The 15,834-nt window shown below is 37.9% G+C and overlaps 1 protein-coding gene across 9 annotated transcripts in view; it reads left to right on the top strand.

The window, feature by feature from the left end:
- PTPRM (protein tyrosine phosphatase receptor type M) overlaps positions 1 to 15,834 on the top strand; it is an 857,076-nt gene that overhangs the window by 433,218 nt on the left and 408,024 nt on the right. For all 9 annotated transcript variants that reach the window (XM_037008365.2, XM_073212814.1, XM_073212816.1 and 6 more), the window contains 2 exons: positions 1,658 to 1,832; positions 13,485 to 13,778. In XM_037008365.2, coding sequence (XP_036864260.2) covers positions 1,658 to 1,832; positions 13,485 to 13,778 — 469 coding nt within the window. The remainder of the gene's footprint in view (positions 1 to 1,657; positions 1,833 to 13,484; positions 13,779 to 15,834) is intronic.

Genomic DNA, 15,834 nt, shown 5'->3' with positions numbered 1-15,834 from the left:
CCAGTCATTATGCCAGTGTCCTTGCACTTATTTTTAAATCCTCACAACTTTTCTGAAAGTGTATCATCTTGTATCATCTGCTTGTTACAACTGAGGAAAGGAGGCTTTAGGAAGGTAAATTTCTTCAAAGTTAAGTCTGGCACCCTGCTCAGCCCTCCTCCTGACCTCATGTCTATCAGGACATACTGCCAAAGGAGATAACACTGCTGAAAGCTTTTAAATGACCTTGTATAGGATAAATCAGACAGTTTTATTATTTGTAGCCTAGCATTTTCATATATATAAATACAAATCTCTTAATATGTAGCTTGCCAGTCCCTGAATGCACAGGTGTTTGCCTGCCTTCCCAGTTCCACTGGTTGTCTTGATTTCATCCAAAGCCTCCAGCAGTTTTGAAACATCTCAGGCTTCCTGTTTCCTTTGACTAGGATGTTCCTTCTCCCCATGCCTGTTGATATCCTCCTTACCCTTCAGAGCTCAGCTCCAACGTTAATTCTCAAACTGGCCTCCCATGGACACCATATGTAAAGATGGTCCACATGATGATTTCTGCCAGCCACCTGTCTGTCTGTTTACCTCAGAGGCCAGTATTTGTGATTATGTAGTCATTTCATGGCTATATTTCCCACTAACTGAAGGCCAAGAGCAGAGCAACCACTCTTCTATTGTGAGCCTAGAGTCTTCAACAGTGAGAGCATGTGACTGGCACCCCAAAATGGATGCTTGCATGATGAATGTAATAGATGCTGAGTAGATGGACACAGTGCTTGACATCATGAATTAGCCTTAAGGTCTTTGACAATTGTTTTCTACTTAATACTTGCATAATAATAACAATAGACTCTTTTGTGATAATTGTAAAAAAACAAAATACCGAACTGAAATCTGTAGCCTTCTTTTGAGGCTTTCAACTGTAGGAAGCATAGAATGGAGTTCTAAGTGTGCATAACCAAAGACTGAATTAACATTTTGGGGACCGTGTAAGACAAAGTTGCCTCAGTGATGGAATCTGCTTTATGTGGTACAGGGACTATGGGCTGTGGAGAAGAACTTCTGTTGTAGCATTTCAGTATCAAATAAAGCATCTAATTCTGGTTGATTTTTATATATTCGAGAAGAACATCATGAAGTTTAGGGGATATGCTAATGCATATCAAACATATCATGATGTTGGATAGGGAATATGCTAACACCTACTTGTGCTTTTAATGCAATTTTTGATAACTTGTTTATTTGTTCATATATAAAATGAGGTAAGTAATAGGGTAGGGTGTGAATTAATTTTGTTTCTTAGCCAACCATAAAGACATGAGGTAAAGTGTTATGACTAAATGTGGATAGTTTGGGAACAAAATAAAGAATTTTTCCATATGCATTTTCTCTCCTATTGAACTAATTTAACACAATATCTTGAAGAGGCAAAAACAAGACATTTCTGCACACGTAATTTTGAATCCTTCAATCTTGAAAGTGTTGATCATGCATAATTTCAGTTTCCTGGCCAGCTGTTCTCCTGGAACAACTGCCCGTGGGTAATAACCAGCCAAACCACGATGTGCATAGAAATAACATTGATAATAGGCGATCAGGTGTGTTACTGGTTCAGTATGACAGCTGACATGGTTCAATTTTGTCCTTCCTACCCCCTCTTATACAGGGCATCGATGTACGAGATGCTCCTCTGAAGGAAATAAAGGTGACTAGTTCCCGGCGGTTTATAGCTTCATTTAATGTCGTGAATACAACAAAACGAGATGCTGGAAAGTACCGCTGCATGATTCGCACTGAAGGAGGTGTTGGAATATCAAACTATGCAGAATTGGTAGTTAAAGGTATTTAAAACATTTTTATACCTGAAAATAGTCTATTAAAATAGGTGTGTTAATTCCTTGTGAATTTATTATTTGTTTAAAGCTCAAACTTATCCTTGGCTGTTTCTGAACTGTAGTTTGGTGACAGGCTTTATTGATGGATTGCATTTTAAGTACAAAGTTTGCCCATGAGCTGTATTTTTGGAAAATGTATTTTATTTATGTTGGTTTCGTTGCATACAAAGCAGTGAATTCGCTCTTGGCAAGTTTTTCTGCCAACTCTGTATACAGAGATTACAACCTATAAATTTTTTTAAGGAATGAAATTTTTTACTGATAGAAAATCACTTAAAATGCAAATTTTCACCAGCCACGGTGTTTATGATAGCAGGGTGGTTAATAAAATGAAGCAGTGTCAGTATAAAAATGCTCAGTCATATCACACAAGCCATATTGATAATACTGAGTTAACATTCATAATGTTGCAGTTAGGTTCTGTTACTTTATTTTGCATGACTGAAAAATTGAGTCATATTTAGGGAGGTAGGGTGTAGGGGAAAAAAGTGTGGGGAAATAAGTTTCCTTTAGCTGGTTTAATGCTTTTTTAGGGGGGCTGAGGAGTTTATAGTATTAAACCACTAAGGTAATTCTTGGTCCTGGACAGAATAGTTTATACTTTTAGATGTAACATGAGGCATTTTTAGACAACGATGGCAGGCCATTTCTCTTTCATTCTATAAGAACAGAATGATGCCTCCTTTTGACAATTTTTTCCCTGCATTTATTAAATATGGAACATAAAACTGATCTCTTTTGGATGGACTATTCCTTTTGTCAGCAAATTTCTATGCATAAGCAGCTTTAAAGACTACAGGGTTCAAACCCCAGTAGACTTGAGGGTGTTGGCCAGTGGCTTACCCACTCTGTACTTCTGTTGCCTCATGTTTAAAATAGACACAATAATGTTACCTACCCTACAGGGCTATCAGAAAGATGGAATGCAAGACATACATGAATAGCACTTAGAACAGTGGACGTAGTAAGCAACCAGCATCAGCTGGTTGGGCCTTGATGGGGAAGGGGAGTAGGCACGGTGACTCTTACCTTCTGCCCCAGTATATTAGTGGTCTTCATTTAGAAATACATGTCAATACTACCTTTCTTATTGAAAATATATATATAAATGCCTGCCCTCTTATTCCCCCCACTTGCCCACCACACACAGAGTAAATGAAAATCTATGGTTAAAAACTCCATGGGTGATTTTGGCAAATGATTCTGATGTGAAATCACTACTGCCAATGTTAGTCATCACTGGCTTCCAAGAGAAAATGTTCATTGGTGAGCCTACCACACGCAGTGACCAATGTTCTGTGTAAAGAAGTGCACATCGAAATACCTACTTAGATAATATATTTTGCTACACCAGATCCTTATGAATTTTGGTATATAGTGAAACCCTAGCCTGTCTGGCTAGTTTAAGTCTAACATCTGTAAGGAAAGTAAAAGTCTTCATAGTTATGCACCTGTTCTGCAGAAGGCTTTCTGGAGAGTGAGGAGTCACAATGTAGAACATGGAAGCCATGTACCAACGAATCCAGCACAGTGGCCACCTCCATGCTCTTTATTATCAGCTGAGTTCTTTATTATCATTATTATTACTTAATTTTCATCTTGGCTAAGTTATTTGTGATTGTGCTCCATTTTCTGATTTATAGTTGATACAGTGCTTCACTGTGTGCATGAGGCATCAAACTTCATGAGCAGTATGATGAAATTCTGGTAACTTCTGAAAAAATTACCCCTGTAGAAAATTTAACTTGTTGGAAGCTATAAGTCAATCAGAAATTTCTAGTCTGCCAGAACAAATATAAACAGGGAATGAGTGAGTTCTTACTCACATTTATGCAGCACATATTTCTGTCTTGCAGCAGTGTAGCAGTATCTTGGTTCATTGAGATAAAAATATCCAGACACCTCTTTCCATCTCTGCACACTGCCAAAGCTCATGACAATTGGCTTGGAGCTATGGCTCAAATATGAAATTCAACTTTGCCTTCATTCATAATGTAGAGTCATATTTTTCATATACTTTATTTTTAAAAGTGAGATGGCAACTGGGGGAAAAAGATGGCAGCATGAGAAGTAAGGCAGTAACCTCCACCCAGACCCACATGTAACAAAAAATCCTGAAGAAGTGACCAGAAAGAAGAATGCAACAGACAGCTTACATCTGGGGAAAAGAGAAGACCTCATGGAAAGGGCAATCCAGTGGGACCCAAGGCCACTCCCCACCCTAGCTCACAGGCAGGGGGAAGAGAAATGGAGTGAGGAGGGCATGGAAGTACAGAACTGCTAAATTACCAGCCCTGAAGATTTGTTCTGGAAGCATGAACCCACATTACATGGTGCTCTGGAGATTGGAGGGGTTGGAAAGCAAAGACAGATGGAATAATCAGAGAGACTGCAATTCCAACTACTTGTAGAGAATGGGTACCCATGCTGCTCCAGGCAAAAGAAAGGAGAGCGATCTGAAAGACTTCCTGACAGGGAGAGGGCTGCTAAAGGGGCAAGGGTTATACAGAGCTTGCTGCTTAGGAGAAAGGACAAGTGGACAAAATCATCCCAGCACACTCAACCCATCAGGTTGGGAACTTCCAGGAGCATCCCCCTGGCTGACAACATAGCACTGAGGCCCCCCACTATGATACGCAGCATCAGTTAGCAAATCTACAACACCCTGACATCGCACCAGGCAAGCAGAGGGCATCCCCACCTTTGATAGCTTCAGGGGCATAACACAGAAGCTGCCTCCCTGTGTGCTGAGCCCAGTGGTCCTGACAGTGAAGGCAGGTGCTATAGACAGGAAGCAGGAAAGAGCTCTTTCTTCCTGGCAGACACAACTGCTGACCACCTGCTACCCTTGCCATCACTCTAGGGGCCAGGCAGCTCCAGAGAGTAAACCTTCTGGGCACTACAGGGCACCTCCTAAACAAAGTTATTATTCATATTATTCATTAGAAATATAAGTGGCAAAAGAACCTGGTGCAAACCAAAAATCCCTTAAACACCACAAAGAGAGCTCAGTGAAACTGAAAAAACCAGTCTTCTTGATAAAGATTTCAAAATAAATATCATAAACATGCTCACCAAGCTACAGAAAAATATTCAAGATCTCAGGGATGACTTGAAGAAAGAGATAAAAAGTTTGAAAAATACAGTATCTGAAAAGAAACATACAATGGAAGGATTTAAAAGCAGATTACATGAGGCAGAGGAGTCAGTAATGAAAGAGAAATTAGAGAACAGAAATACAAAGAAGCTGAGGCACAGAGAAAAAAGGATCTCTAGGAATGAAAGAATAATAGAACTGTGCAACCAATCAAAATGGGCCGATATTTGTTTTAGAGGGGTACCAGAAGAAGAAGAAAGAGAAAAAGGGATAGAAAGTCTCTTTGTGCAGCCTTGTCCTTGTTCCCTACTCTCCTAACAGTACTCTGGGACAGCCCAGGAATGTGTCAGCAATGAACTATCAATGGCCCAACTCTGTGTCCAAAGCTGGACTCATTAACTCACCCCTCATCCCACCCTGATACTGGTTTACTAGTTTTGTACTACATATCTTAGTCATCAAACTCATAAAAGTGGATTTCATTCCCAAATTTCAATACTTGTTCATTCTTGTTTCAACTCTTCCCCCTCATTGTATTGGTTGAAAAATGTAATGCAAATCCCAGATACTCCGTCATTTTGCCTTGAGTTATAGTACCATTTTCACACCCAGAAAATTAATAAGCCCTTTAGTATTATATAGCAGCCAACCTACTTTAAATTCTCCCCCAATGACTCAAAAATACCTTCATAATTTATTTTTTAAATCAGGACTCCAAAAAATCCATATAAATTACATGTAATTGATATTGTCTTTTATATAATATTTAATCTGTAACACCTATCTCTTAACCTTACCTCCTTTTTAATGCCACATATTTGTTGAAGAAACTGTATATTCAGAAGGTTTTTCCTGTATAATCACTAATTTCCTATGATATATCTTATACTAATAAATCTCTTCTAGTATGTTAAAAAAAACAAAGAGAGTCTCTTTGAAGAAATAATTGCTGAAAACTTTCCCAGTCTGGGAAAGGAGAAAGTATCTCAGGCCATGAGGTGCGCAGATCTCTCAACACAAGGGACCCAAGGAAGACAACACCAAGACATATAATAATTAAGATGGCATATTAAAAGCAGCCAGATAGAGAAAAAAGATGACCTACAAAGGAAGACCCAACAGGTTATCATCAGACTTCTCAGCAGAACCTTCCAGGCCAGAAGGGGATGGTATGTTTCATGCAGTGAAACAGAAGGGTCTCAAAGCAAGAATAATCTACCTGGAAAAATTATCATTTAAATTTGAAGCAGGAATTAAACAGTTTCCAGATAAGCAAAAGTTGAGGGAATTTACCGCCTACAAACCATCTCCACACTGTATTTTATAGATGGAAGTACACCCAAGTCACCAGAGAAAATAAAACCACAGTAAAGAAAGTAGAACAATTAATTATGAAACAAATAAAAATTATATCAACTACCCCAAAAGTCAGTCAAGGGATACACAAAAAGTGCAGAATATGACACCTAACATATAAAGAATAAAGGAAGAAAAGGGAGGAAAAAAAGTGCCTTTAGATTGTGTTTATAATACAATAATGAGCAAATTAAGTTAGACTTCTGGATATTAAAGAAGCGGCCCTGGAACCTTTGGTAACCACAGACCTAAAGCCTGTAATGGCAATAAGGGCATATACATCGATAAACACCTTAAATGTAAATAGATGGAATGCACCAATCAAAAGATAGAGTTACAGAATGGATAAAAAAACGAGACCCATCTATATGCTGCCTACAAAAGACTACCTTCAAACCCAAAGACATACACAGACTAAAAGTGAAGGGATGCAAAAAGATATTTCATGCAAATAATAGGGAGACAAAAGCAGGAGTTGAAGTACTTGTATCAGACAAAATAGACTTCAAGACAAAGAAAGTAACAAGAGACAAAAACATTATATAATGATAAAGGGTTCAGTAAAATAAGAGGATATAACCATTATAAGTATCTATGCATCCAACATAGGTGCACCTAAATATGTGAAACAAATACTAACAGAATTAGAGGGGGAAATAGAACATAATGCACTCATTTTAGGAGACTTCAACACACCACTAACTCCAAAGGACAGATCCACTGACAGAAAATAAGTAAGGAGACAGAGACACTGAACAACACAATAGAACAGATGGACCTAACACATATCTACAGAACACTCCACCCAAAAGCAACAGGATACACATTCTTCTCAAGTGCACATGGAACATTTTCCAGAATAGATCACATACTAGGCCACAAAAAGAGCCTCACTAAATTCAGAAGGATGGAAATTTTACCAACCAGCATCTCAGACCACAAAGGTATGAAACTAGAAATAAAATATAGAAAGAAAACAAAAAAGCCCACAAACACATGGAGGCTTAACAACATGCTCCTAAATAATTAATGGATCAATGATCAAATAAAAATAGAGATCAAGCAATATATGGAGATAAATGAAAACAACAACTCAACACCCCAAATTCTGTGAGACACAGCAAAGGCATTTCTAAGAGGAAAGTATATAACAATACAGGCTTATCTCAAGAAAGAAGGACAATCCCAAAAGAACTGTCTAAATTCACAATTAATGAAACTAGAAAAAGAAGAACAAATGAGGCCCAAAGTCAGTAGAAGGAGGGACATAATAAATATTATAAATGTTAGAGCATAAATAAATAAAATTGAGAAGACTAAAACAACAGAAAGAATCAATGAAATCAGGAGCTGGTTCTTCAAGAAAATAAACAAAATAGATAAACTCCTAGGCAGACCTATCAAGAGAAAAAGAAAGTCTACACACATAAACAGAATTAGAAATGAGAAAGGGAAGATCCCTACAGACACCACAGAAATAAAAAGAATTGTTAGTGAATACTATGAAAAATTATATGGTAACAAGTTGAATAACCTAAAAAAAATGGACAACTTTCTAGAAAAATACAACCTTCCAAGACTGAAGCGGGAAGAAACAGAAAATTTGAAAAGAGCAATTATCAGCAGTGAAATTTAATTGGTAATCGAAAAACTACCTAAGAACAAAATTCCTGTACCAGATTGTTTCACTGCTGAATTTTATCAAACATTTAGAGAAGACCTAATACCCATCCTCCTTAAAGTCTTCCAAAAAGTAGAAGAGGAGGGAATATTTCCCAACTCATTCTATTAGGGCAACATCACTCTAATACCAAAACAAGGCAAAGACATCACAAAGAAAATTGCAGACCAGTATCCCTGATGAACATAGATGCAAAAATACTCAACAAAATATTAGCAAACTGAATTAAAAAATACATCAAAAAATCACCCATCATGATCAAATGAGATTTATTTCAGGGATGCAAGGATGCTACAATATTTGAAAAACCATTGTCATATCCAACATCACAAAAATCACACGATCATTTCCACATAGATGCTGGAAAGGCATTTGACAAATTTCAACATCCATTTATGATAAAAACTCTCAACAAAATGGGAATAGAGGAAAGTACCTCAACATAACAAAGGCCATAAATGAAAAACCCACAGCCAACATAATATTTAACAGTGAAAAACTAAAAGCTTTATCTCTAAGATCAGGAACAAGACAAGGATGCCCATTCTCCCCACTTTTATTCAACATAGTATTGGAGGTCCAGCCATGGCAATCAGACAACACAAATAAATAAAGGCATCCAGATTGGTAAGGAAGAAGTTAAACTGTCACTGCTTGCAGATAACATGATATTGTACATAAAAACCCCTAAAGAACCCACCCCAAAGCTACTGAAACTAATAACTGAATTCAGCAAAGTTTCAGGATGTGAAGTTAATACAAAGAAATCTGTTGCATTCCTATACACTAATGATGAACTAGCAGAAAGAGAAATCAGGAAAGCAATTTCATTCACAATTGCAGCAAAAAAAAAAACAAAAACCTAGGAATAAACCTAACCAATGAGGTGAAAGACCTATACCCTGAAAACTACAAGATACTCATGAGGGAAATTAAAGAAGGCACCAATAAGTGGAAATTCATCCCATGCTCATGGATAGGAAGAATTAATATTGTCAGAATGGCCATCCTGCCTTAAGCAATCTACAGATTCAAGGCAACCCTATCAAAATACCAACAGCATTCTTCAATGAAGTAGAACAAATAGTCTAAACTTCATACAGAAACACAAAAGACCCTGAAAAGCCAAAGCAATCCTGAGAAGGAAGAACAAAGCTGGGGCATTACACTCCTCAACTCAAGCTCTGCTACAAAGCCACAGTAATCAAGACAATTTGGTACTGACACAAGAACAGACCCATAGATCAATGAAAGAGAATAGAGAGCCCAGATATAAACCCACACATATATGGCTAGTTAATATATGATAAAGGAGCAATGGATGTACAGTGAGGACATGATAGACTCTTCAATAACTGGTGTTGACACTACTGCACAGCTTTTCCTTAAGAAAATGGAACTGGATTACTCTCTTAATTCCATATACAAAAGTAAACTCAAAATGAATCAAACACCTGAATCTAAGTCACGAAACCATAAAACTCTTAGAGGAAAACAGGCAAAATCTCTTGAATATAAACATGAGCAACTTTTCCCTGTACACATCTCATCAGGCAAGGGAAACAAAAGCAAAAATCAACAAATGGGGCTACATCAAACTAAAAATCTTCTGTATATCAAAGGACACCATCAGTAAAACAAAAAGGCATCTAACAGTATTTGAGAATATCTTCGTAAGTGACATATCCCATAAGGGGTTAACATCTAAAATATATAAAGAAATCACACAGTTCAACACCCAAAAAGCAAATAACCCGATTAAAAAATGGGCAGAGGATCTGAACAGACACTTCTCCAAAGAAGAAATTCAGTTGGCTAACAGGCACATGAAAAGATGTTTCACATTAATAATCAATTATCTGGGAAATGCAAATTAAAATGACAATGAGATATCACCTCACACCAGTTAGGATTGCCCACATCCAAACTACAACAAATAGCAAATGCTGGTGAAGATGTAGAGGAAAGGGGAACCCTCCTGCTCTGTTGTTGGGAATGTAAATTAGTTCAACCATTGTGGAAGGCAATATGGAGGTTCCTCAAAAAAGTAAAAATAGAAATGCCATTTGACCCACGAATTTCACTCCCAAGAATTTACCCAAAGAAAACAAGGTCCCAGTTTCAAGAAGACATATGCACCGCTATGTTTATCACAGCACTATTTACAATAGCCAAGACATGGAAGCAACCTAAGTATCCATCTATAGATGAATAGATAAAGAAGATTTATTACATGGAATAATATTAATCTATAAGAAGACACAAATCTTAACATTTGCAACAACATGGATTGACCTGGAGTGTATTATGCTCAGTGAAATAAACCAGGCAGATAAGGACAAGTATCAACTAATTTCACTCATTTGTGGAGTATAACAATATAGCAAACTGAAGGAACAAAACAGCAGCAGACCACAGACTCCAAGAAGGGACTAGTGGTTACCAAAGGAAAAGGGATTGGGGAGGTGGAGAGAAGGGGATTAAGGGGTATTATAAAGCACACATAATGTAGGGGAGTCACGGGGAAGGCGGTATGGCACAGAGAAGACAAATAGTGGCTCTATAGCATCTTATTATGCTGATTGACAGTGACCATAATGGGGTGTGGGACTCAATAATATGGGTGAATGTAGTAACCATAATGTTGCTCATGTGAAACCTTCCAAAGATTGTATATCAATTATACCTTAATTAAAAATAAAGTGAGATAGCATGCTAGATTCTATTATGTATATACTTAATAAAATATTACCTTGATATAATTACTTTAAAATATACAATAACATTTTAAACCACCTATGTATAATTTAACCCTTTTTTTAGATTTGGAAGGCTAGTTTTTCTTAAATGGGAAAGACTTAAGTCCACAGTTTATAACTTTCTCAAGGTCACACACTGATCTGGTGCCCGGTCAGCAAATGAAACCCAAGTCATTTTTGTCATGCTCATTCTTACCTTCTTCATGACTACCACTTCTTTTGGTAATCCAGGACATAAAAATATTGTAAATAATCTCCTCAATGCATGTATATATGCATACATATTGTAATTTCGGGGGAAAAATCCTGGGGCAAAATACCTTTGAAACCGAAATCAGCCAAAGAGTGAAACGAAGTAGGAGAAACCCATTTATTTCTTAAAGTAGTCATCCACTGCTGCTCTCCCATCTCGTTACCCAGATGCAGAAGGGACCACACCCAGATATGCCCTCACTAGCCCTTGTAATTACCTATTGATGCTGAAACAGACTACTTCTCTCCACTTGGAAATATCTGTTGAGAGATTCTGGAAATATTGCAAATTTTCCCACACATATCAGTATCATATTTAATTATATATAGGCACTCACATATTTATATTAGATGTATGTATATGTATCTATATGTGTATAAATTTAGAATTATTTTTATTGTGTCCTTTTACTTTCACTTGAATTAACTATTGTAAATTGCTTTTTATCCCTTAAGTAGATTGAGCCCCATCTTTTTCTTCCTTCCTTTACTTTGAGAAAATGTATTCAAAATATAAATATTGACCTATTATTGTTCTTCCAGCAACTCAAAAGCCCTTTTGAATGTCTCTCTCAATTATTTCCAGGTTCTATTTGAATCTTTCATTTGATTTAACATATTTGGTACTTAAAGGGGAATTAGTAAAGAAAATGTTCTCAGGACAGACAAGCATTAAGGCAGGTCTATTTCAGGACATTCCTAAGAGTAGCCTGAATAAATTGGTCTGCTCACTAACCTTTGTGGCCTTTCCCCTGAGTTGTATTTTGAATGGCAGTTCAGCAACCCTTGCTAGCATTTGCAACTTCAAAGTAATTAACTGCTCTTTCAGCCTGGCTACATAAATGCCTTAGGATATACTATAAAAGGTCCATTTCATGTCTTTATTCAAGGAATCGCCTAATGATGTAAATTGATGTTAGATCATTATAACTTGAGTCACAACTATTTAAAGAAATGAAGAGCTAGCGCAAAGTTGTAGTTTATAAACAAGAGAAATAATAGTAAATTTACACAGAATTTGCAGTCACCCAAACAAAATCCATCCTCTAGGGTCTTATTTTAACTCAGTCTGAGCTTTCCGCAGCTACTTCAAAAAGTCAGTTTGACTTCACAAACCTTAAATACAGAAAAGACTGGCAACATCCAAGCCCAACCGTGAAGTTGGTGGTCTCTCAGTCAGTTTAGGGATCCACCTGGTATCGTCTAAGAGGCCAAGGTCAGATGGTACTAGCTGCCCCGAGGTGCAGTTCAGCCGGAAGGATGACTGTAATCAATTGGCTGTGTCTGCCACAGAGCTGACAGAAGTTGCAGCATGTAAGCCAACATGTGCGGGTAATAGAACATAGCAGGCTTTACTTTCCAAGTGTTCTTATGGGCTAAATGAGGAGTTAAAAAAAAAAAAAAAGCATGAACCACTGGCAGAAACCGTCTTGAAAAGTATGCTAGATCTTACTTTTTTCTCAGGTGGAGATTCATTAATATACAAATATGTTGTTTTTTACCATTATCTACTTTCTAAAATATCATGTATGGTGACACTCACAGTGATATTGGCATATGCAATGCCTTCATTTGATGCCAGGAGAGCCATTCAACCAACACCTCACTGATGTCCTGGGAATACTACTTAAAACAAGATTATTTTTCTCTCTCTCTTCAGAGACAATGATCTAGGAAAAGAGTCAATCTCAGGCTTTAAACAATGAGAGAGACTGTCTTGGGTTGTAAAGAGAATTTGCTATTGATTGTTAGAGTTTTATCAAGCTGGGCATAGCTTGGGCTTTGCTTCAGAGCTTTTCTTTCTAGTCACTGCTTTAATAAGACTAATTACTGGCAGCTTCCCGAACAGCAGCAGTGCTGGACTTTATTATCCAGATTGCTTACTTCTCTTGTAGCTGAATGAGTCCGTTGTGATGTTTTTTGGGAAATGAGTCATCCTGGAAATGCATTTATGATGAGATAAACTATAATTTCAGCCATGTTTTTAAAATGAGGATATCATTGGAATATAAATATAAGGAAACTGAATTTAATGACATAGATAACTAGCATCTTTGATGATTTCGAACCATTCTCAATAAAGAGATTGATAATAGAGTACCTCCTGGAGCTTCAGTAGTACCACTTGAAAGAACTTCAATGAGTTACTTCCAGTGAAAAAGGAAATCCTTTGATGTCTGTGTCACCCTCTGAGAAAAATTAGTTGAGTCTTAAACTGGGGGCATACCTACTTGAGCAAGCTTAGGTTTTAAAGATGGTTTATTTCACATATTGGAACATTGTGAAAACGTTTATCAATGTGTTTTTTCTTAATAACCTAAACAAAAACATTCTCAACAATTCATTCCTGAAATGTTAATGTCTTCTATACTTTAATAATGGATGTATGTTTAGACTCTTTTAAAACTGAAGACCAAAGTCTCTGAAAAGTGGTTCACGTGTTTGCCTTTCAGAACCACCTGTCCCCATTGCCCCACCTCAGCTTGCCTCCGTGGGGGCGACCTACCTGTGGATACAGCTCAATGCCAACTCCATCAATGGGGACGGGCCCATTGTCGCCCGAGAGGTGGAGTATTGCACGGCAAGTGGGAGCTGGAATGACCGGCAGCCGGTGGATTCCACAAGTTATAAAATTGGGCACCTCGACCCGGATACAGAGTATGAGATCAGCGTGCTCCTCACCAGGCCGGGAGAGGGTGGCACTGGGTCCCCCGGACCAGCTCTCAGGACGAGAACCAAGTGTGCCGGTGAGTGGGGCACACCTGTGACCACATCTGTCTTTCTGTGCACTCACCTGCAGCATGGGTGTTTAGGTGTCAAACTTGCTCTTCCAGCTCTGTCATTATCCTGTGCAAAAACAAATGATCTCCTTGGCCTCTGACAGTAGCCCAACAGCCAGGCTTTGGGACCTGGGGACTTTGGGACCTCAAGGCTTGGTATCTCCCAGGACACCTCTACCCCCTTTTTTCCTCTTCTTTATTTGTAACTTCCTGTGAGTCTCACATAGTTCATGTAAGAATTGTCCCTGAAGCTGACAGCGTCTGTTCCGTGATATATGCTCGCAGGTCCGGCCCTCTAATGTTGGCTCTTTTGTTGTGTGTTCTCAGTGAATGTGCTTGCAGCCTGCAGGGGCACTGGAATAATGTATTCTGTCTCAGAGACAGCTTTGAAACTGTGTTTTCATTGATTGATATTTAATGGAGGGGCTGCTTGCCAATGACACAGGGCCCATTTATAAAGGAAGCCAGGGTGATCTGTGGGCTGCATGCAGTCTTCAAGTTTAGATCATGAAGTTCTAATTAATTGTGCTAAACCTGTTCTGCAGCTTAAATAAAAGAAGGAGTGATAAAGAGAGACGTGGAGCGTCTAATGAAAGCCAGGCCCTTAGGAAAGCTCCTATTAGAGGGTATAGTGTTGTTTCTGCATAGCTACCCTAGGATAGGAAGTAGAAATAACGTATTTGGGTACTGAAGTGTTCTTTCATCATGTAAGTGAAGAATCCCTATATTGATGTGAGGAGATCCCATAAACTTTTATGGAGTAAAGTAACTGTTCAGATAGGATTATTTAAGAAGACACTTACCAATTTTTTTCTTTCTTTTTTTTTATTTTTATTTTTTACTTTTGAATGTACTTAGAGCACAGTCTGACCCTGGCTGGTAGGAGAAATGATTGAACCTTACCAGTTGTAGAGGTTCTGTTTTTTCCTCATAATATGGAGTATGTTGTTTCCACCTATTTGAAACTCGTAGAAAAACTGCTTTTTGTTTGTTTTGTTTTAACTTTATTAGAAACGAGGACAGGAAGCTTTTACCGCTGGGGATATGTGGTGGGCCTTAGTCTTCTCTGCTGTTCCATACCACATGCTCCTGACACCCTCAGTGTAGTTTGGAGTAAGGGCAGCTACCTTGCACGATGGTTCACACAGCCCCACTTGGTGGCTCCAAGGAGATAGGGAACTGATGACTCTTTCTCTTCTTCACTCCTCTAAACCATGCCATCTCCTCTCTTTAGTTGAATAAAATCTCCCTTCCTTTTTGTAAAATAATTTTTTCTATTACCATCTGTTGCAATACAAACTGTAGCTATGTATAACACTGTGCATATCATTTTACAAGAAAGGAATTGCTTTCAAATTTATTGTTTATTTTGTAACTGTCTTGCAAAGTCTCCAGGCAAATATCATGATCCCTCTTATTATGGGTCAGGAAACAAATCCAGATGAGCCTCTCTCCTCCCCTAAGCATGGTCTGTAAGCAGTAAGTTTAGGTTAATTCCCTTTAGTGTGATTTGAGGAATCCTATTCTGAGCATGGAAATACATTGTCTCGCTCTTTCTCTAAAAGGTTAGAATTCCATTGCACAGCCTACAGAGAGAAAACAATCTGTTTCATTCTTGTCACTAATAACCCAACTTCCTTAATGTTTCCAGGTCTGTCCTTTCTGCATATTTTGCCTTTTTTCTTGGTTTTCTGCTTGTATATTTCAGCTATTGACACAATTACTGTATACATTTCCCCTGAATATAATACATGTATTTCTGTTTTTAGGAAACCTTTTGTTACTGTTGCATAATGTGCAAATATATATCTCTCAAAGAGACAATGGGTCTTTTATAATAGATTGGCAGCACTTTTTAAGAAATTAAAACCAATTTTGAATTGATATTTGCATGCCAACCCTATGCCTTAAAGTATTAAGCCTCACTTAAGTGAGGAAGCCTAATGATAAAGAATGCTTTTTTTCTTCTTACCATTTGCATCCTGTCATTGACACTATTCCTGGTGTGTCACATACTGGCATG

Source organism: Manis javanica, chromosome 9 (genome assembly GCF_040802235.1).
Source record: "Manis javanica isolate MJ-LG chromosome 9, MJ_LKY, whole genome shotgun sequence".
Classification (NCBI taxonomy): Eukaryota; Metazoa; Chordata; class Mammalia; order Pholidota; family Manidae; genus Manis; species Manis javanica.
This window is presented reverse-complemented; position numbering and strand designations above follow the sequence as displayed.